This window comes from Podarcis cretensis (assembly GCF_951804945.1).
Source record: "Podarcis cretensis genome assembly, contig: SCAFFOLD_26, whole genome shotgun sequence".
Lineage (NCBI taxonomy): Eukaryota > Metazoa > Chordata > Lepidosauria > Squamata > Lacertidae > Podarcis > Podarcis cretensis.
Window position 1 is genome coordinate 167,276 of NW_027647839.1, and position 20,830 is coordinate 188,105.

Genomic DNA, 20,830 nt, shown 5'->3' on the forward strand with positions numbered 1-20,830 from the left:
AACACTCTGGAATGATACTACTACTCTGAGTATGATGCTAGTAATCCAAAGATGCAAATGGAAATGATGCTACTAACACTTTGGAATGATACTAGTACTCTGAGTATGTTGCTAGTAATCTAAAGATGCAAATGGAAATGATGCTAGTAACACTTTGGAATGATACTAGCACTCTGAGTATGATGCTAGTAATCTAAAGATGGAAATGGAAATGATACTAGTAACACTCTGGAATGATATTAGTACTCTAAGTATGAGGCTAGTAATCTAAAGATGCAAATGGAAATGATACTAGTAACACTCTGGAATGATACTAGCACTCTGAGTATGACGCTAGTAATCTAAAGATGCAAATGGAAATGATACTAGTAACACTCTGGAATGATACTAGTACTCTGAGTATGAGGCTAGTAATCTAAAGATGCAAATGGAAATGATACTAGTAACACTTTGGAATGATACTAGTACTCTGAGTATGATACCAGTAATCTAAAGATGCAAATGGAAATGATACTAGTAACACTCTGGAATGATACTACTACTCTGAGTATGATGCTAGTAATCCAAAGATGCAAATGGAAATGATGCTACTAACACTTTGGAATGATACTAGTACTCTGAGTATGTTGCTAGTAATCTAAAGATGCAAATGGAAATGATGCTAGTAACACTTTGGAATGATACTAGCACTCTGAGTATGATGCTAGTAATCTAAAGATGGAAATGGAAATGATACTAGTAACACTCTGGAATGATATTAGTACTCTAAGTATGAGGCTAGTAATCTAAAGATGCAAATGGAAATGATACTAGTAACACTCTGGAATGATACTAGCACTCTGAGTATGACGCTAGTAATCTAAAGATGCAAATGGAAATGATACTAGTAACACTCTGGAATGATACTAGTACTCTGAGTATGAGGCTAGTAATCTAAAGATGCAAATGGAAATGATACTAGTAACACTTTGGAATGATACTAGTACTCTGAGTATGATACCAGTAATCTAAAGATGCAAATGGAAATGATACTAGTAACACTTTGGAATGATACTAATACTCTGAGTATGATGCTAGTAATCTAAAGATGCAAGTGGAAATGATACTAGTAACACTCTGGAATGATACTAGCACTCTGAGTATGACGCTAGTAATCCAAAGATGCAAATGGAAATGATCCTCCTAGCAATACTAACCTCAGTCACGCCATCGATACTACGCCCAAGAATACGGCAAATGCTATGAGTAATCATCCCAATACTACTCCCCCGAACCAGACCAGCACTACTCATGCTATTAACACGAAGAGCATTAGTAGCCTGATACTAAAGAGACAAACGCGTATCAGGACCCCAATACTACCAGTAATACTAACACTAGTATCATTTCCATTTGCATCTTTAGATTACTAGCATCATACTCAGAGTATTAGTATCATTCCAAAGTGTTACTAGTATCATTTCCATTTGCATCTTTAAATTATTAGCATCATACTCAGATGACTAGTATTACCGGTAGTATCAGGATCATTCCCATTCCCATCTTTCGTGTTACTCAGGCGAGTAGTATCAAGCCAGAGTATTAATACTAGAGCCGATAATGCTAGTAACCTAAAGATGCGAATGAGAATCACGACCCCAATACTACCAGTAGTACTCAGGTTAGTATTGCTAGCAGGATCATTTCCATTTGCATCTTTGGATTACTGGTATCATACTCAGAGTACTAGTATCATTCCAAAGCATTACTAGTATCATACCATTTGCATCTTTAGATTACTAGTATCATACTCAGATCACTAGTATTACCGGTAGTATCAGGATCATTCCCATTCCCATCTTTCGTGTTACTCGGGCGAGTAATATCAAGCCAGAGTATTAATACTAGGGCCGATAATACCAGTAACCTGAGCAATACGAAAGGTGCGAATGAGAATCGCGACCCCAATACTACCAGTAGTACTAACATCTATCCTGCGATTGATACTACTCCCAATAAGAGTGCAAATACTACTAGCGATCGGCAATACTAAAGTATTACCGGTAGTATCAGGGTCATTCACATCTTTCGTGTTACTCGGGTGAGTAGTATCAAGCCAGAGTATTAATACTACGGCCAATAATACCAGTAACCTGAGCAATACGGAAGATACGAATGAGAATCGCGACCCCAATACTACCAGTAGTACTAACATCTACCATGCGATTGATACTACTCCCAATACTCCTCCAAACCCCCGGCGCTCCCCTTTCGGCGCGCCGATACTCCGACCCACAAGCTCCAGACTCCCCATAAGAGTGCAAATACTACTAAAGTATTACTGGTAGTATCAGGATCATTCCCATTCACATCTTTCCTGTTACTCAGGTGAGTAGTATCAATCCAGAGTATTAATACTTAGGCCAATTAAACTAGTAACCTAAAGATGCGAATGAGAATCGCGACCCCAATACTACCAGTAGTACTAACACCTATCCTGCGATTGATACTACTCCCAATAAGAGTGCAAATACTACTAAAGTATTACCGGTAGTATCAGGATCATTCCCATTCCCATCTTTCGTGTTACTCGGGCGAGTAGTATCAAGCCAGAGTATTAATACTAGAGCCGATAATGCTAGTAACCTAAAGGTGCGAATGAGAATCGCGACCCCAGTACTACCAGTAGTACTAACATCTATCATGCGTTTGATACTACTCCCAATAAGAGTGCAAATGAGAATCGCGACCCCAATACTACCAGTAGTACTAACAGTAGTACTACCAGTAGTTACTAGTATCATTTCCATTTGCATCTTTAAATTATTAGTATCATACTCAGATCACTAGTATTACCGGTAGTATCAGGATCATTCACATTCACATCTTTCGTGTTACTCAGGCGAGTAGTATCAATCCAGAGTATTAATACTAGAGCCGATAATGCTAGTAACCTAAAGGTGCGAATGAGAATCGTGACCCCAATACTACCAGTAGTACTAACGTCTATCATGCGTTTGATACTACTCCCAATAAGAGTGCAAATACTACTAAAGTATTACCGGTAGTATCAGGACCATTCCCATTCACATCTTTCGTGTTACTCAGGTGAATAGTATCAAGCCAGAGTATTAATACTAGAGCCAATAATGCTAGTAACCTGAGTAATACAAAATGTATCAAGCCAGAGTATTAATACTAAGGCCAATAATACCAGTAACCTGAGCAACACAAAAGGTGCGAATGAGAATCGCGACCCCAATACTACCAGTAGTACTAACATCTATCCTGCGATTGATACTACTCCCAATGAGAGTGCAAATACTACTAGCAATCGGCAATACTAAAGTATTACCAGTAGTATCAGGATCATTCCCATTCCCATCTTTCGTGTTACTCGGGTGAGTAGTATCAAGCCAGAGTATTAATACTAAGGCCAATAATACCAGTAACCTGAGCAATACAAAAGGTGCAAATGAGAATCACGACCCCAATACTACCAGTAGTACTCAGGTTAGTATTGCTAGCAGGATCATTTCCATTTGCATCTTTGGATTACTGGTATCATACTCAGAGTACTAGTATCATTCCAAAGCATTACTAGTATCATACCATTTGCATCTTTAGATTACTAGTATCATACTCAGATCACTAGTATTACCGGTAGTATCAGGATCATTCCCATTCCCATCTTTCGTGTTACTCAGATGAATAGTATCAATCCAGAGTATTAATACTAAGGCCAATAATACCAGTAACCTGAGCAATACGAAAGGTGCGAATGAGAATCGCGACCCCAATACTACCAGGAGTACTAATATCTACCATGCGATTGATACTACTCCCAATACTCCTCCAAACCCCCGGCGCTCCCCTTTCGGCGCGCCGATACTCCGACCCCCAAGCTCCAGACTCCCCATAAGAGTGCAAATACTACTAAAGTATTACTGGTAGTATCAGGATCATTCCCATTTACATCTTTCGTGTTACTCAGGCGAGTAGTATCAAGCCAGAGTATTAATACTAAGGCCAATAATACCAGTAACCTGAGCAATACAAAAGGTGCAAATGAGAATCACGACCCCAATACTACCAGGAGTACTAACATCTATCATGCGTTTGATACTACTCCCAATAACAATGCAAATACTACTAAAGTATTACTGGTAGTATCAGGATCATTCCCATTCCCATCTTTTGTGTTACTCAGGCGAGTAGTATCAAGCCAGAGTATTAATACTAAGGCCAATAATACCAGTAACCTGAGCAATACAAAAGGTGCGAATGAGAATCGCGACCAAAATACTACCAGGAGTACTAACGTCTATCATGCAATTGATACTACTCCCATTAAGAGTGTAGTATTACCGGTAGTATCAGGATCATTCCCATTCACATCTTTCCTGTTACTCAGGTGAGTAGTATCAAGCCAGAGTATTAATACTAAGGCCAATAATACCAGTAACCTAAAGGTGCAAATGAGAATCGCGACCCCAATACTACCAGTAGTACTAACATCTACCATGCGATTGATACTACTCCCAATACTCCTCCAAACCCCCGGCGCTCCCCTTTCGGCGCGCCGATACTCCGACCCACAAGTTTCGGGTGCAAATGAGAATCGTGACCCCAGTACTACCAGGAGTACTAACATCTACCATGCGGTTGATACTAGGCCAAATACTCCTCCAAACCCCTGGCGCTCCCCTTTCGGCGCGCCGATACTCGGACCCACAAGCTCCAGACTCCCCATAAGAGTGCAAATACTACTAAAGTATTATCGGTAGTATCGGGATCATTCCCATTCACATCTTTCCTGTTACTCAGGCGAGTAGTATCAAGCCAGAGTATTAATACTAGAGCCGATAATACCAGTAACCTAAAGATGCAAATGAGAATCGCGACCCCAATACTACCAGTAGTACTAACACCTATCATTCGATTAATACTACAGCCGATACTCCGACCCCCAAGCTTCGGGGGCGAATCCGGGGCGGGGATTGGGGGCTCCCGATTCGCTGCCCCCCCTGACCCACACCTCCCGCCCCACAGATCCGGACGCTGGAGAGGAAGTTGGCGCTGAAGGAAGCGGCGCTGGAGGAAGTGGGGGCGGCGACCTACGACGGCGTCCTGATCTGGAAGGTGGAGGAAGTGGGGCGGAAGAGGCAGGAAGCGGTGGCCGGACGGGCGCCGGCCGTCTTCTCGCCGGGTGGGTGGACTTCCTGTTTCCGTCCCTCCCTCCCGCCCTCCTTTTCCTTCCTTCCTTCCTTCCTTCCTTGGGTGGTCTTCCTGTTTCCTTCCCTCCCTCCCGCCCTCCTTTTCCTTCCTTCCTTCCTTCCTTCCTTCCTTCCTTGGGTGGACTTCCTGTTTCCTTCCCTCCCTCCCGCCCTGCTTTTCCTTCCTTCCTTCCTTCCTCCCTTCCCTTCCCTTCCCTTCCCTTCCTTCCTTCCCTTCCTCCTTCCTTCCCTCGCTCCTTCCTTCCTTCCCTCGCTCCTTCCTTCCTCCCTTCCTTCCTCCCTTCCTTCCTTCTTTCCCTCCCTCCCTCTATCTATCCCTCTATCTCTCTTTCTCCTTCCTTCCCTCCTTCCTTCCCTCGCTCCTTCCCTCCTTCCTTTCCTTCCTTCCTTCCTTCCTTCTTTTCTTCCTTACTTCTATTCCTTCCCTCCCTCCCTCCCTCCTTCCTCCCTTCCTCCCTTTTCCCCTTCTTTTTCTCCTCCCTCCCTCCCTCCCTCCCTTCCTCCCTCCTTTGTCCCTCTTTCTTCTTTTCTTCCTTTCTTCTTCCCCCTTCCTTCCTTCTCTCCCTCCCTCCTTCCTTCCCTTCCTTCTTCCTTCCCTTGCTCCTTCCCTCCTTCCTTTTCTATCTTCCTTGCTTCTATCCTTCCTTCCTTCCTTCCTTCCTTCCTTCCTTCCTTCCTTCCTTCCTTCCCCCTTTCTTCTTTTCTCCCTCTTCTTCTCTGCCTCCCTCCCTTCTTTTCGGTCTTCCTTCTCTCCTTCCCTCCTTCCTTCCTTCTCTGCTTCCTTCCTTCCTTCCCTCCCTCCCTCCTTCCCTCTTTCCTTCCTTATCTGCTTCTCTGCTTCCTTCCTTTTTCCTTCCCTCCCTCCCTCCCTCCTTCCCTACTTCCTCTCCTCCTTCCTAACTCTTCCTTCTTCCTTCCTTCCCTCCTTCCTTCCCTCCCTCCCTCCTTCCTTCCTTCCTTCCCTCCCTCCTTCCCTCCCTCCTTCCCTCCCTCTTTCCTTCCTTCCTTCATTCCCTCCCTTCTTCCTCCCTCCCTCCCTCCTTCCTTCTCTGCTTCCTTCCTTTTTCCTTCCCTCCCTCCTTCCTTCCCTCCTTCCCTTCCTCCTTCCTTCCCTCCGTCCTCTCCTCCTTCCTAACTCTTCCTCCCTCCCTCCTTCCATCTCTGCTTCCTTCCTTTTTCCTTCCCTCCCTCCCTTCCTTCCTTTCCTCCTTCCTTCCTTCCCTCCCTCCCTCCCTCCCTCCCTCCCTCCCTTCCCTCCCTCCCTCCCTTCCTTCCCTCCCTCCTTCCCTCCTTCCTTCCCTCCCTCCTTCCCTCCTTCCTCTCCTCCTTCCTCACTCTTCCTCCCTCCCTCCTTCCATCTCTGCTTCCTTCCTTTTTCCTTCCCTCCCTCCCTCCCTTCCTTCCTTCCTTCCTTCCCTCCCTCCCTCCTTCCCTCCTTCCTTCCTTATCTGCTTCTCTGCTTCCTTCCTTTTTCCTTCCTTCCTTCCTTCCCTCCCTCCTTCCCTCCTTCCTTCCCTCCATCCTTCCCTCCCTCCTTCCCTCCTTCCTTCCCTCCCTCCCTCCCTTCCTTCCCTCCCTCCCTCCCTTCCTTCCTTCCCTCCCTCCCTCCTTCCCTCCTTCCTTCCCTCCCTCCTTCCTTCCTTCCTCCCTTCCCTCCTTCCTTCCTTCCCTCCCTCCCTCCCTCCTTCCCTCCCTCCCTCCTTCCTTCTCTGCTTCCCTCCTTCCTTCCTTCCCTCCCTCCCTCCTTCCCTCCTCCCTTCCTTATCTGCTTCTCTGCTTCCTTCCTTTTTCCTTCCCTCCCTCCCTCCTTCCTTCCTTCCTTCCTCCTTCCTTCCCTCCTTCCTCTCCTCCTTCCTCACTCTTCCTCCTTCCCTCCTTCCAGCCTTCTACACCAGCCGCTACGGCTACAAGATGTGTCTCCGCCTTTACCTCAACGGCGACGGATCCGGGCGCAACACCCACCTCTCCCTCTTTTTCGTCCTCATGAAGGGGCCCAACGACGCGCTCCTGAAGTGGCCCTTCAACCAGAAGGTAGGCCAAACCAGAGTCACTCCGGTTTCACTCCATTTCCCCCGTTTAAAACCAAAAAAACCCGAAACCGGAGTCAATCCGGTTTGCCGCCTCTCCCCTTTCCGGGAAACGGAAGTCTGATTTCTGCCGTCTAGAAAGCTGAAAGCCCAAAGTGGAGTCACTCCGGTTTCACTCCACTTTCCCCCGTTTAAAACAAAAAAAATCCTAAACCAGAGTCAATCCGGTTTGCCGCGTTTCCCCTTTCCTCTCCCTCTTTTTCGTCCTCATGAAGGGGCCCAATGACGCGCTCCTGAAGTGGCCCTTCAACCAGAAGGTAGGCCGAACCGGAGTCACTCCGGTTTCACTCCATTTTCCCCGTTTAAAACCAAAAAAACCCGAAACCGGAGTCAATCCGGTTTGCCGCGTCTCCCCTTTCCGGGAAATGGAAGTCTGATTTCCACCGTCTAAAGCGGAGTCAGTCTGGAGCCCCAAAGTGGAGTCAGTCTGGAGTCACTCCAGTTTCACCCCCTTTCCCCCATTTTCCCCGGATTTATAGCAAAAAAAAACCCCAACTGGAGTCAATCCGGTTTGCCGCGTTTCCCCTTTCCTCTCCCTCTTTTTCGTCCTCATGAAGGGGCCCAATGACGCCCTCCTGAAGTGGCCCTTCAACCAGAAGGTAGGCCGAACCGGAGTCACTCCGGTTTCACACCTTTTCCCTGGATTTATAAGCAAAAAAACCCCACCAAACTGGAGTCAATCCGGTTTGCTACGTTTCTCTTTTCTGGGAAATGAAGGCCCAAAGCGGAGTCAGTCTGAAGCCCCAAAGTGGAGTCAGTCTGATTTCTGTCATCTAGAAAGCTGAAAGCCAAAACCGGAGTCACTCCGGTTTTGGACTGTTTCCCCAGATTTAAAAGGAAAAAAACCCCAAACTGGAGTCAATCCGGTTTGCCACGTCTCCCCTTTCCGGGAAACGGAAGTCTGATTTCCGCCGTCTAGAAAGCTGAAAGCCCAAAGTGGAGTCACTCCGGTTTCACTCCATTTCCCCCGTTTAAAACAAAAAAAATCCTAAACCAGAGTCAATCCGGTTTGCCGCGTTTCCCCTTTCCGGGAAACGGAAGTCTGATTTCCGCCGTCTAGAAAGCTGAAAGCCCAAAGTGGAGTCACTCCATTTTCGGAGCGTTTTCCCGGATTTAAAAGAAAAAAAACCCCCAACTGGAGTCAATCCGGTTTGCCGCGTCTCCCCTTTCCGGGGAACGGAAGTCTGATTTCCACCGTCTAGAAAGCTGAAAGCCCAAAGTGGAGTCACTCCGGTTTCGGACTGTTTTCCCGGATTTAAAAGAAAAAATCCCCAAACTGGAGTCAATCCGGTTTGCCACGTTTCCCCTTTCCGGGAAATGGAAGTCTGATTTCCGCCGTCTAGAAAGCTGAAAGCCAAAGGTGGAGTCACTCCAGTTTTGGAGCGTTTTCCCGGATTTCAAAGGAAAAAACCCCCAAACTGGAGTCAATCCGGTTTGCCGCGTTTCCCCTTTCCTTTCCCTCTTTTTTGTCCTCATGAAGGGGCCCAACGATGCGCTCCTGAAGTGGCCCTTCAACCAGAAGGTAGGCCAAACCGGAGTCACTCCGGTTTCACTCCATTTCCCCCGTTTAAAACAAAAAAACCCCTAAACCGGAGTCAATCCGGTTTGCCGCGTCTCCCCTTTCCGGGAAATGGAAGTCTGATTTCCACCGTCTGAAGCGGAGTCAGTCTGGAGCCCCAAAGTGGAGTCAGTCTGGAGTCACTCCAGTTTCACCCCCTTTCCCCCATTTTCCCCGGATTTATAGCAAAAAAAAACCCCAACTGGAGTCAATCCGGTTTGCCGCGTTTCCCCTTTCCTCTCCCTCTTTTTCGTCCTCATGAAGGGGCCCAATGACGCCCTCCTGAAGTGGCCCTTCAACCAGAAGGTAGGCCGAACCGGAGTCACTCCGGTTTCACACCTTTTCCCTGGATTTATAAGCAAAAAAACCCCACCAAACTGGAGTCAATCCGGTTTGCTACGTTTCTCTTTTCTGGGAAATGAAGGCCCAAAGCGGAGTCAGTCTGAAGCCCCAAAGTGGAGTCAGTCTGATTTCTGTCATCTAGAAAGCTGAAAGCCAAAACCGGAGTCACTCCGGTTTTGGACTGTTTTCCCAGATTTAAAAGGAAAAAAACCCCAAACTGGAGTCAATCCGGTTTGCCACGTCTCCCCTTTCCGGGAAACGGAAGTCTGATTTCCGCCGTCTAGAAAGCTAAAAGCCCAAAGTGGAGTCACTCCGGTTTCAGACCGTTTTCCCGGATTTAAAAGAAAAAAACCCCAAACTGGAGTCAATCCGGTTTGCCGCCTCTCCCCTTTCCCGGAAACGGAAGTCTGATTTCCGCCGTCTAGAAAGCTGAAAGCCCAAAGGTGGAGTCACTCCGGTTTCGGACCGTTTTCCCGGATTTAAAAGGGAAAAAACCCCAACTGGAGTCACTCCGGTTTGCCGCGTTTCCCCTTTCCTCTCCCTCTTTTTCGTCCTCATGAAGGGGCCCAACGACGCGCTCCTGAAGTGGCCCTTCAACCAAAAGGTAGGCCAAACCGGAGTCACTCCAGTTTCACTCCATTTCCCCCGTTTAAAACCAAAAAAACCCTAAACCGGAGTCAATCCGGTTTGCCGCCTCTCCCCTTTCCCAGAAACGGAAGTCTGATTTCCGCCGTCTACAAAGCTGAAAGCGCAAAGTGGAGTCACTCCAGTTTCGGACCGTTTTCCCGGATTTAAAAGGAAAAAAATCCAAACTGGAGTCAATCCGGTTTGCTGCCTCTCCCCTTTCCCGGAAACGGAAGTCTGATTTCCGCCGTCTAGAAAGCTGAAAGCCCAAAGTGGAGTCACTCCGTTTTCGGAGCGTTTTCCCAGATTTAAAAGAAAGAAAACCCCCAACTGGAGTCAATCCGGTTTGCCATGTTTCCCCTTTCCGGGAAATGGAAGTCTGATTTCCACCGTCTAGAAAGCTGAAAGCCCAAAGTGGAGTCACTCCGGTTTCGGACCGTTTTCCCGGATTTCAAAGGAAAAAAATCCGAAACCGGAGTCAATCCGGTTTGGCGCGTTTCCCCTTTCCGGGAAACGGAAGTCTGATTTCCGCCGTCTAGAAAGCTGAAAGCCCAAAGTGGAGTCACTCCGTTTTCGGAGCGTTTTCCCGGATTTAAAAGAAAAAAAACCCCCAACTGGAGTCAATCCGGTTTGCCGCGTCTCCCCTTTCCGGGAAACGGAAGTCTGATTTCTGCCGTCTAGAAAGTTGAAAGACCAAAGTGGAGTCACTCCGGTTTCGGACCGTTTTCCCGGATTTAAAAGGGAAAAAATCCGAAACCGGAGTCAATCCGGTTTGCCGCGTCTCCCCTTTCCGGGAAACGGAAGTCTGATTTCCGCCGTCTAGAAAGCTGAAAGCCCAAAGTGGAGTCACTCCAGTTTCGGACTGTTTTCCCGGATTAAAAAGAAAAAATCCCCAAACTGGAGTCAATCCGGTTTGCCGCGTTTCCCCTTTCCGGGAAACGGAAGTCTGATTTCCACCGTCTAGAAAGCTGAAAGCCAAAAGTGGAGTCACTCCAGTTTCGGACTGTTTTCCTGGATTTCAAACAAAACAACCTAAACTGGATTGAATCCGGTTTGGTATGTTTCCCCTTTATGGGGAAAGTGGAGTCAGTCTGAAGTCCCAAAGTGGAGTCTGTCTGATTTACGTCGTCTAGAAAGCTAAAAGCCCAAAGTGGAGTCAGTCTGGAGTCACTCCGGTTTCAGACCTTTTCCCCAGATTTAAAACAAAAAAACCCCCCAAACTGGAGTCAATCCGCTTTGCTGCGTTTCCCCTTTCCGGGGAAAGTGGAGTCAGTCTGAAGCCCCAAAGTGGAGTCAGTCTGGAGTCACTCTGGTTTCGGACCTTTTTCCCGGATTCAGAACCAAAAAACCCCCCAAACTGGAGTCAATCCAGTTTGCCGCGTTTCCCCTTTCCGGGAAACAAAGGCCGAAAGCGGAGTTGGTCGGAAGGCCCAAATTGGAGTCAGTCTGGAGTCACTCCGGTCAGACCTTTCCCCCTGATTTATAACCAAAAAACCAAACCGGAGTCAATCTGGTTTGCTGTGTTTCCCCTTTCCTCTCCCTCTTCTTCGTCCTCCTGAAGTGGCCCTTCAACCAGAAGGTAGGCCAAACCAGAGTCACTCCGGTTTCGGAGCTTCCCCCCCCATTTATAACAAATAAACTGCAAAGTGGACTCAATCCAGTTTGCTGCGTTTCCCCTTTCTGGGAAGTGGAGTCAGTCTGATTTCCGTCATCTAGAAAGCTGAAAGCCCAAAGTGGAGTCAGTCTGGAGTCACTCCGGTTTCACCCCATTTCCCATTTTTTTCCTGGATTTAAAACAAAAAAACTAAACTGGAGTCAATCCGGTTTGCTGCGTCTCCCCTTTCCGGGGAAAGTGGAGTCAGTCTGAAGCCCCAAAGTGGAGTCAGTCTGGAGTCACTCCGGTTTCGGACCTTTTCCCCGGATTTAAAGCAAAAAAACAAAAAACAAACTGGAGTCAATCTGGTTTGGCACATGTCCCCTTTCTGGGAAATGAAGCTCCAAAGCAGAGTCAGTCTGATTTCCATTGTCTAGAAAGCTGAAAGCCCAAAATGGAGTCAGTCTGGAGTCACTCCGCTTTCGCCCCATTTCCCCCGTTTTTCCCGCATTTAAAACAAGCAAACAAAACCAAACTGGACTCAATCTGGTTTGCTGCGTTTCCCCTTTCCGGGGAAAGTGGAGTCAGTCTGAAGCCCCAAAGTGGAGTCAATCTGGAGTCACTCTGGTTTCGGACCTTTTTCCTGGATTTAAAGCAAAAACAAACAAACTGGAGTCAATCTGGTTTGGCACATGTCCCCTTTCTGGGAAATGAAACTCCAAAGCGGAGTCAGTCTGATTTCCGTTGTCTAGAAAGCTGAAAGCCCAAAGTGGAGTCAGTCTGGAGTCACTCCGCTTTCGCCCCATTTCCCCCGTTTTTCCCGCATTTAAAACAAGCAAACAAAACCAAACTGGACTCAATCTGGTTTGCTGCGTTTCCCCTTTCCGGGGAAAGTGGAGTCAGTCTGAAGCCCCAAAGTGGAGTCAATCTGGAGTCACTCTGGTTTCGGACCTTTTTCCTGGATTTAAAGCAAAAACAAACTGGAGTCAATCTGGTTTGGCACATGTCCCCTTTCTGGGAAATGAAACTCCAAAGCGGAGTCAGTCTGATTTCCGTTGTCTAGAAAGCTGAAAGCCCAAAGTGGAGTCAGTCTGGAGTCACTCCGCTTTCGCCCCATTTCCCCCGTTTTTCCCGCATTTAAAACAAGCAAACAAAACCAAACTGGACTCAATCCGGTTTGCTGCGTTTCCCCTTTCCGGGGAAAGTGGAGTCAATCTGAAGCCCCAAAGTGGAGTCAGTTTGGAGTCACTCCGGTTTCACCCTGTTTTTCCCGGATTTAGAACCAAAAAACCCCAAACTGGAGTCAATCTGGTTTGCTGCGTTTCCCCTTTCCTCTCCCTCTTCTTTGTCCTCATGAAGGGGCCAAACGACACGCTTCCGAAGTGGCCCTTCAACCAGAAGGTAGGCCAAACTGGAGTCACTCCGGATTCAGAGCTTTTTCCCCCATTTATAACAAAAAAACTGCAAAGTGGAGTCAATCCGGTTTGCCGCCTTTCCCCTTTCCTCTCCCTCTTCATCCTCCTGAAGTGGCCCTTCAACCAGAAGGTAGGCCAAACCGGAGTCACTCCGGTTTAGCGTGTTGCCCCTTTCCAGGAAACGAAGCCCCAAAGCGGAGTCAAAGTGGACTCAGTCTGATGCCCCAAAGTGGAGTCAAAGTGGAGTCAGTCTGGAGCCCCAAAGTGGAGTCAGTCTGAAGCCGCAAACTAGACTCAATCCGGTTTGCTGCGTTTCCCCTTTCCAGGAAACAAAATCCTAAAGTGGAGTCAATCTGGAGTCACTCTGGTTTCGCCCCATTTTCCCCGGATTTCAAACAAAAAAAACCCATACTGGAGTCAATCCAGTTTGGCGCGTTTCCCCTTTCCGGGAAACGAAGGCCCAAAGCGGAGTCAGTCAGAAGCCCCAAACTGGAGTCAATCCGCTTTGCTGCGTTTCCCCTTTCCGGGGAAAGTGGAGTCAGTCTGAAGCCCCAAAGTGGAGTCAGTCTGGAGTCACTCTGGTTTCGGACCTTTTTCCCGGATTCAGAACCAAAAAACCCCCCAAACTGGAGTCAATCCAGTTTGCCGCTTTTCCCCTTTCCGGGAAACAAAGGCCGAAAGCGGAGTCGCTCGGAAGGCCCAAATTGGAGTCAGTCTGGAGTCACTCCGGTCAGAGCTTTCCCCCTGATTTATAACCAAAAAACCAAACCGGAGTCAATCCAGTTTGGCGCATTTCCCCTTTCCGGGAAACGAAGGCCCAAAGCGGAGTCAGTCAGAAGCCCCAAAGTGGAGTCAATCTGGTTTCTGTCGTCTAGAAAGCTGAAAGCCCAAAGTGGAGTCACTCCAGTTTCGGACCTTTTTCCCGGGTTTATAAGCCAAAAACCCCAAACTGGAGTCAATCCGGTTTGCTGCCTTTCCCCTTTCCGGGAAAGGAAGGCCTAAAGCGGAGTCAGTCTGGAGCCCCAAAGTGGAGTCAGTCTGGAGTCACTCCAGTTTCACCCCCTTTCCCCCATTTTCCCCGGATTTATAGCAAAAAAAAACCCCAACTGGAGTCAATCCGGTTTGCCGCGTTTCCCCTTTCCTCTCCCTCTTTTTCGTCCTCCTGAAGTGGCCCTTCAACCAGAAGGTAGGCCGAACCGGAGTCACTCCGGTTTCACACCTTTTCCCCGGATTTATAAGCAAAAAAACCCCACCAAACTGGAGTCAATCCGGTTTGCTGCGTTTCTCTTTTCTGGGAAATGAAGGCCCAAAGCGGAGTCAGTCTGAAGCCCCAAAGTGGAGTCAGTCTGATTTCCGTTTGCTAGAATGCTCAAAGCCAAAACCGGAGTCACTCCGGTTTCGGACTGTTTTCCCGGATTTAAAAGGAAAAAAACCCAAAACCGGAGTCACTCCGGTTTCACCCCATTTTCCCCGTTTTCCCCAGATTTCAAACAAAAAACCCCAAACTGGAGTCAATCCCGTTTGCTGAGTTTCCCCTTTCCGGGAAATGAAGGCCCAAAGTGGAGTCAGTCTGAAGCCTCAAAGTGGAGTCAGTCTGGAGCCCCAAAGTGGAGTCACTCTGATTTCCATTTGCTAGAAAGCTGAAAGCCAAAAGTGGAGTCAATCTGGAGCCCCAAAGTGGAGTCACTCTGATTTCCGTTTGCTAGAAAGCTGAAAGCCAAAAGTGGAGTCAGTCTGGAGCCCCAAAGTGGAGTCAATCTGAAGCCCCAAAGTGGAGTCACTCTGATTTCCGTTTGCTAGAAAGCTCAAAGCCAAAAGTGGAGTCAGTCTAGAGCCCCAAAGTGGAGTCAATCGGAAGCCCCAAAGTGGAGTCAGTCTGATTTCCGTAGTCTAGAAAGCTGAAAGCGGAGTGACTCCGCTTTCCGGGAAAACTGGTTGAAAATCCCAAGGAACTGGGCTGAATCTGGTTTAGCGCTGTCCCGGTTTTCTGCGAAGCTGATTGAAAACCAACCTGAAAGCGGAGTCAATTTGCTTCTCCGGAAAGCCAGTTTGGAAACAAAGGCCCAAAGTGGAGTCAATCCGCTTTCCGTTTCCTAGCAAGCTGGTCTATGATAAGCCCTGGAAGTGGAGTGAATCCGCTTTCTGTTTCCCAGAACTCCGCTCTGAAACGAAGCCCGAAAGCGGAGTCAGTTTCTTTTCCTGGAAACCTCCGAAGTGGAGCGATGATAAGCCCTGAAACTGGAGTGACTCCGCTTTCCGTTCCCCTGAATGCTGCTCCGAAAGCTTAGTCTGGTTTTTTCCCAGCAAACCCCCAAACCGCAGTGAATCCGCTTTCCGTTTCCTACAAAGCTGATCTCCGACAAGCCCTGAAACCGGAGTGACTCCGCTTTCCGTTTCCTACAAAGCTGATCTCTGACAAGCCCTGAAACCGGAGTGACTCCGCTTTCCGTTTCCTACAAAGCTGATCTCCGACAAGCCCTGAAACCGCAGTGAATTCGCTTTCCGTTTCCTACAAAGCTGATCTCCGACAAGCCCTGAAACCGGAGTGACTCCGCTTTCCATTCCCCAGCACGTGGTTCCGAAATGAACCCCGAAAGCCGAGTCCATTTGTTTCCCTGGGAACCCCCAAAGTGGAGTGACTCCACCTTCCATTTCCTATTAAGCTGATCCAAAACCTTTGAAACTGGAGTGAAACCGCTTTCCGTTTCCTTGAACGATGCTCTAAAATAAAACCCGAAAGCAGAGTCCGTTTCCTTTCCTGGGAACCCCAAAGTGGAGTGAATCCGCTTTCCGTTCCCTAGAAAGCTGATGTCCAATAAGCCCTGAAAGTGGAGTGAATCCACTTTCCCTTTCCTAGAACTCTGCTCTGTGATAAGCCCTGAAAGTGGAGTGAATCCACTTTCCATTTCCTACAAAGTTGATCCCCGATAAGCCCTGAAACGGGAGTGAATCCACTTTCCATTTTCTGCAAAGTTGATCCCCGATAAGCCCTGAAACTGGAGTGAATCCACTTTCCATTTTCTGCAAAGTTGATCCCCAATAAGCCCTGAAACTGGAGTGAATCCACTTTCCATTCCCCCAAAACAGAGTCTGTTTCTTTTTCCCCAATCCGAACCAGACCCCGACCCCCCGAAACTGGTCTGACTCCAGTTTCTCTCATCCCAGGTCACCTTTCATTTCCTATTAAGCTGATCTAAAACCTTTGAAAGTGGAGTCAATCCGCTTTCCGTTCCCCCGCACGCCGCTCTGAAACGAACCCCCAAAGCAGAGTCCATTTCTTCTCCTGGGAACCCCCAAAGTGGAGCGAATCCACTTTCTGTTTCCTTGAAAACGGATCTCCAATAAGCCCTGAAACTGGAGTTAATCCGCTTTCCGTTTCCTCCAAACCTGATCTCCGATAAGCCCTGAAAGTGGAGTGAATCCACTTTCCATTCCCTGACTTTTCTTTTCCTGGAAACCCCCCAAACCGCAGCAAATCCCCTTTCCGTTTCCTCCGCCCCCCGATCCGAAACTGGTCTGACTCCGGTTCCCCGCCTCCCAGGTCACCCTGATGCTGGAAAGCTGATCTCAAATAAATCCTCAAACTGGAGTGAATCCACTTTCCATTCCCCCAAAAGAGAGTCTGTTTCTTTTCCACCAATCCGAACCAGACCCCGAGCCACCGAAACTGGTCTGACTCCGGTTCCCCTCCTCCCAGGTCACCCTGATGCTGGAAAGCTGATCTCAAATAAATCCTCAAACTGGAGTGAATCCACTTTCCATTCCCCCAAAACAGAGTCTGTTTCTTTTCCCCCAATCCGAACCAGACCCCGAGCCTCCGAAACTGGTCTGACTCCGGTTCCCCTCCTCCCAGGTCACCCTGATGCTGGAAAGCTGATCTCAAATAAATCCTCAAACTGGAGTGAATCCACTTTCCATTCCCCCAAAACAGAGTCTGTTTCTTTTCCCCCAATCCGAACCAGACCCCGACCCTCCGAAACTGGTTTGACTCGCTTCCCCTCCTCCCAGGTCAAACTGATGCTGGAAAGCTGATCTCAAATAAATCCTCAAACTGGAGTGAATCCACTTTCCATTCCCCCAAAACAGAGTCTGTTTCTTTTCCCCCAATCCGAACCGGACCCCAACCCTCCGAAACTGGTCTGACTCCGGTTCCCCCCCTCCCAGGTCACCCTGATGCTGGAAAGCTGATCTCAAATAAATCCTCAAACTGGAGTGAATCCACTTTCCATTCCCCCAAAACAGAGTCTGTTTCTTTTCCCCCAATCCGAACCAGACCCCAACCCTCCGAAACTGGTCTGACTCCGGTTCCCCTCCTCCCAGGTCACCCTGATGCTGGAAAGCTGATCTCAAATAAATCCTGAAACTGGAGTGAATCCGCTTCCCAGAAATAGATCTCCGAAAGCGAAGTCCGTTTCGTTTACTGTTTCCTCCGCCCCCGATCCGAAACTGGTCTGACTCCGGTTTCTCCCCAGGTCACCCTGATGCTGCTAGACCAGGATCACCGGGAGCATGTGATCGACGCCTTCCGTCCAGACGTGACCTCCTCCTCTTTCCAGCGTCCAATCGGCGCGCTGAACGTGGCCAGCGGCTGCCCCCTTTTCTGCCCCCTTTCCAAGATGGCCGCCCGGGACTCCTACGTCCGGGACGACACCCTCTTCATCAAGGCCATCGTCGACCTAACCGGACTCTGAATCGGCGCGTCTACATGGGGGGCGGCTACTCCGCTTTCGCTCCCACTCCTGGTGGAGTCAGTCGGAAAGCGGAGTCACTCTGGAGTCACTCCGGTTTTGCCCATTTCCCCCATTTTTCCAACCCAAAAAAACTCAATCCGGACTCTGAATCCGGTGGCGCGTCTACATGGGGGGCAGCTACTCCGCTTTCGCTCCCGCTCCTGGTGGAGTCAGTCGGAAAGTGGAGTCAGTCTGGAGTCACTCCAGTTTTGCCCCATTTCCCCCATTTTTCCAACCCAAAAACTCAATCCGGACTCTGAATCCCAAAGCGGAGTCAGTCTGGAGCCCCAAAGCGGAGTCAGTCTGAAATCACTCCGGTTTCGCCAGCGGCTGCCCCCTTTTCTGCCCCCTTTCCAAGATGGCCGCCCGGGACTCCTACGTCCGGGACGACACCCTCTTCATCAAGGCCATCGTCGACCTAACCGGACTCTGAATTGGCGCGTCTACATGGGGGGCGGCTACTCTGCTTTCGCTCCCACTCCTGGTGGAGTCAGTCGGAAAGTGGAGTCAGTCTGGAGTCACTCCGGTTTTGCCTCATTTCCCCCATTTTTCCAACCCAAAAAAACTCAATCCGGACCCCGAATCCGATGGCACGTCTACATGGGGGGCAGCTACTCCGCTTTTGCTCCCGCTCCTGGTGGAGTCAGTCAGAAAGTGGAGTCACTCTGGAGTCACTCCGGTTTTGCCCCATTCCCCCCATTTTTCCAACCCAAAAACTCAATCTGGACTCTGAATCCCAAAGCGGAGTCAGTCTGGAGCCCCAAAGCGGAGTCAGTCTGAAATCACTCCGGTTTCGCCAGCGGCTGCCCCCTTTTCTGCCCCCTTTCCAAGATGGCCGCCCGGGACTCCTACGTCCGGGGCGACACCCTCTTCATCAAGGCCATCGTCGACCTAACCGGACTCTGAATCGGCGCGTCTACATGGGGGGCGGCTACTCCGCTTTCGCTCCCGCTCCTGGTGGAGTCAGTCGGAAAGTGGAGTCAGTCTGGAGTCACTCCGGTTTTGCCCCATTTCCCCCATTTTTCCAACCCAAAAACTCAATCCGGACTCTGAATCCCAAAGCGGAGTCAGTCTGGAGCCCCAAAGCGGAGTCAGTCTGAAATCACTCCGGTTTCGCCAGCGGCTGCCCCCTTTTCTGCCCCCTTTCCAAGATGGCCGCCCGGGACTCCTACGTCCGGGACGACACCCTCTTCATCAAGGCCATCGTCGACCTAACCGGACTCTGAATTGGCGCGTCTACATGGGGGGCGGCTACTCCGCTTTTGCTCCCACTCCTGGTGGAGTCAGTCGGAAAGTGGAGTCAGTCTGGAGTCACTCCGGTTTTGCCTCATTTCCCCCATTTTTCCAACCAAAAAAACTCAATCCGGACTCTGAATCCGGTGGCGTGTCTACATGGGGGGCAGCTACTCAGCTTTCGCTCCCGCTCCTGGTGGAGTCAGTCGGAAAGTGGAGTCAGTCTGGAGTCACTCCGGTTTTGCCCCATTCCCCCCATTTTTCCAACCCAAAAACTCAATCCGGACTCCGAATCCGGTGGCGCGTCTACATGGGGGGCGGCTACTCCACTTTCGCTCCCGATCCTGGACCTGAGTGCGAGAGCTTCCGGAAAAAGGTTTGGGTGGAGTCACTCCACTTTCGCCCCGTTTTTCCTGGATTTCAAACCAAAAAACCCCAAACTGTACTCAATCCGGTTTGTCACGTTTCCCCTTTCCAGGAAATGAAGCCCCAAAGTGGAGTCAGTCTGGAGCCCCAAAGTGGAGTCAGTCCGGTTTGCTGCGTTTCCCCTTTCTGGGAAACGAAGCCCCAAAGTGGAGTCAGTCTGAAGGCCCAAAGCGGAGTCAAAGTGGAGTCAGTCTGAAGCCCCAAAGTGGAGTCAAATTGGAGTCAGTCTGAAGCCCCAAAGCGGAGTCAGTCTGAAATCACTCCGGTTTCGCCAGCGGCTGCCCCCTCTTCTGCCCCCTTTCCAAGATGGCCGTCCGGGACGACACCCTCTTCATCAAGGCCATCGTCGACTTAACCGGACTCTGAATCGGCGCGTCTACACACGGGGCAGCTACTCCACTTTCGCTCCCGATCCCGGTGGAGTCAGTCGGAAGCCCCAAAGTGGAGTCAGTCTGGAGTCACTCCGCTTTCGCCCCATTCCCCCCTTTTTGCCAACAAAAAACCCCAAACTGGACTCAATCCGGACTCTGAATCCGGAGGCGCATCTACACCAGGGGCGGCTACTCCGCTTTCGCTCCCGGTTGAGTCAGTCGGAAGCCCCAAAGTGGAGTCAGTCGGAAGCCCCAAACTGGACTCAATCTGCTTTGCTGCCTTTCCCCTTTCCGGGCAACGAAGCCCCCAAGCGGAGTCAGTCTGGATCCCCAAAGTGGAGTCAGTCTGGAGTCACTCCGGTTTCGGACCTTTCCCCTGGATTTAAATCCCCAAAAACGCCAAACTGGAGTCAATCCGCTTTGCTGCGTTTCCCCTTTCCGGGCAACGAAGCCCCCAAGCGGAGTCAGTCTGGATCCCCAAAGTGGAGTCAGTCTGGAGTCACTCCGGTTTCGGACCTTTCCCCTGGATTTAAATCCCCAAAAACGCCAAACTGGAGTCAATCCGCTTTGCCGCGTTTCCCCTTTCCGGGCAACGAAGCCCCCAAGCGGAGTCAGACTGAAGCCCCAAAGTGGAGTCAGTCTGGAGTCACTCTGGTTTCGGACCTTTCCCCCGGATTTAAATCCCAAAAAAGCCAAACTGGAGTCAATCCGCTTTGCCGCGTTTCCCCTTTCCGGGCAACGAAGGCCCAAAGTGGAGTCAATCTGAAGCCCCAAAGTGGAGTCACTCTGGAGTCACTCTGCTTTCGCCCCATTTCCCCCCTTTTTCCAACCCAAAAAACCCAAACCGGACTCAATCCGGACTCTGGATCCGGCGGCGCGTCTACACCAGGGGCGGCTACTCCGCTTCCGATCCCGATCCGGGACCTAGACACTTTTTAGGTGGAATAAATTGGTTTTTGGATGGATTTTCTCGTTCGTTCTTTATGGGAGGAGCGGCGGCCAATCGGAAGGAACTTCCTTTTTCTTCTTTCCTTCCTTCCTTCCTTCCTTCTTTCTTCCTCCCTCTTTTTTTTTATTCCTGACTTCCTTTCCTCCCTCCCTTCCTTCCTTCCTTCCTTCCTTCCTTCCTTCCTTCCTTCCCTTCCTTCCTTCCTTCTTCCTTCCTTCCTTCCTTCCTTCCTTCCTTCCTCCTTCCTTCCTTTCCTTCCTTCCTTCCTTCCTTCCTTCCTCCTTC

General features: G+C 49.6%; 1 protein-coding gene and 3 long non-coding RNA genes across 4 annotated transcripts in view; 2 read left to right on the forward strand and 2 right to left on the reverse strand.

Annotated features, from left to right (window-relative positions):
• Nucleotides 1–20,562, forward strand: part of TRAF2 (TNF receptor associated factor 2) — a 41,407-nt gene extending 20,845 nt beyond the window's left edge. Inside the window, exons 7-11 of the mRNA XM_079996492.1 lie at nucleotides 5,032–5,188; nucleotides 7,099–7,247; nucleotides 17,309–17,578; nucleotides 18,214–19,642; nucleotides 20,212–20,562. Coding sequence (XP_079852618.1) covers nucleotides 5,032–5,188; nucleotides 7,099–7,247; nucleotides 17,309–17,527 — 525 coding nt within the window. The 3' untranslated portion in view covers nucleotides 17,528–17,578; nucleotides 18,214–19,642; nucleotides 20,212–20,562. The remainder of the gene's footprint in view (nucleotides 1–5,031; nucleotides 5,189–7,098; nucleotides 7,248–17,308; nucleotides 17,579–18,213; nucleotides 19,643–20,211) is intronic.
• LOC307208431 lies at nucleotides 8,799–10,051 on the reverse strand. The gene is made up of 3 exons (XR_013835169.1): nucleotides 9,982–10,051; nucleotides 9,059–9,200; nucleotides 8,799–8,887 (listed from the first exon to the last, which is right to left on the reverse strand). It is a non-coding gene; the product is annotated as an uncharacterized lncRNA (long non-coding RNA).
• LOC307208430 lies at nucleotides 11,944–12,553 on the forward strand. Its single transcript, XR_013835168.1, has 3 exons — nucleotides 11,944–12,004; nucleotides 12,185–12,319; nucleotides 12,496–12,553. It is a non-coding gene; the product is annotated as an uncharacterized lncRNA (long non-coding RNA).
• Nucleotides 13,007–18,521, reverse strand: LOC307208429. Its single transcript, XR_013835167.1, has 3 exons — nucleotides 18,386–18,521; nucleotides 17,822–18,099; nucleotides 13,007–13,111 (listed from the first exon to the last, which is right to left on the reverse strand). It is a non-coding gene; the product is annotated as an uncharacterized lncRNA (long non-coding RNA).
• Nucleotides 20,563–20,830: the final 268 nt, after the last annotated feature.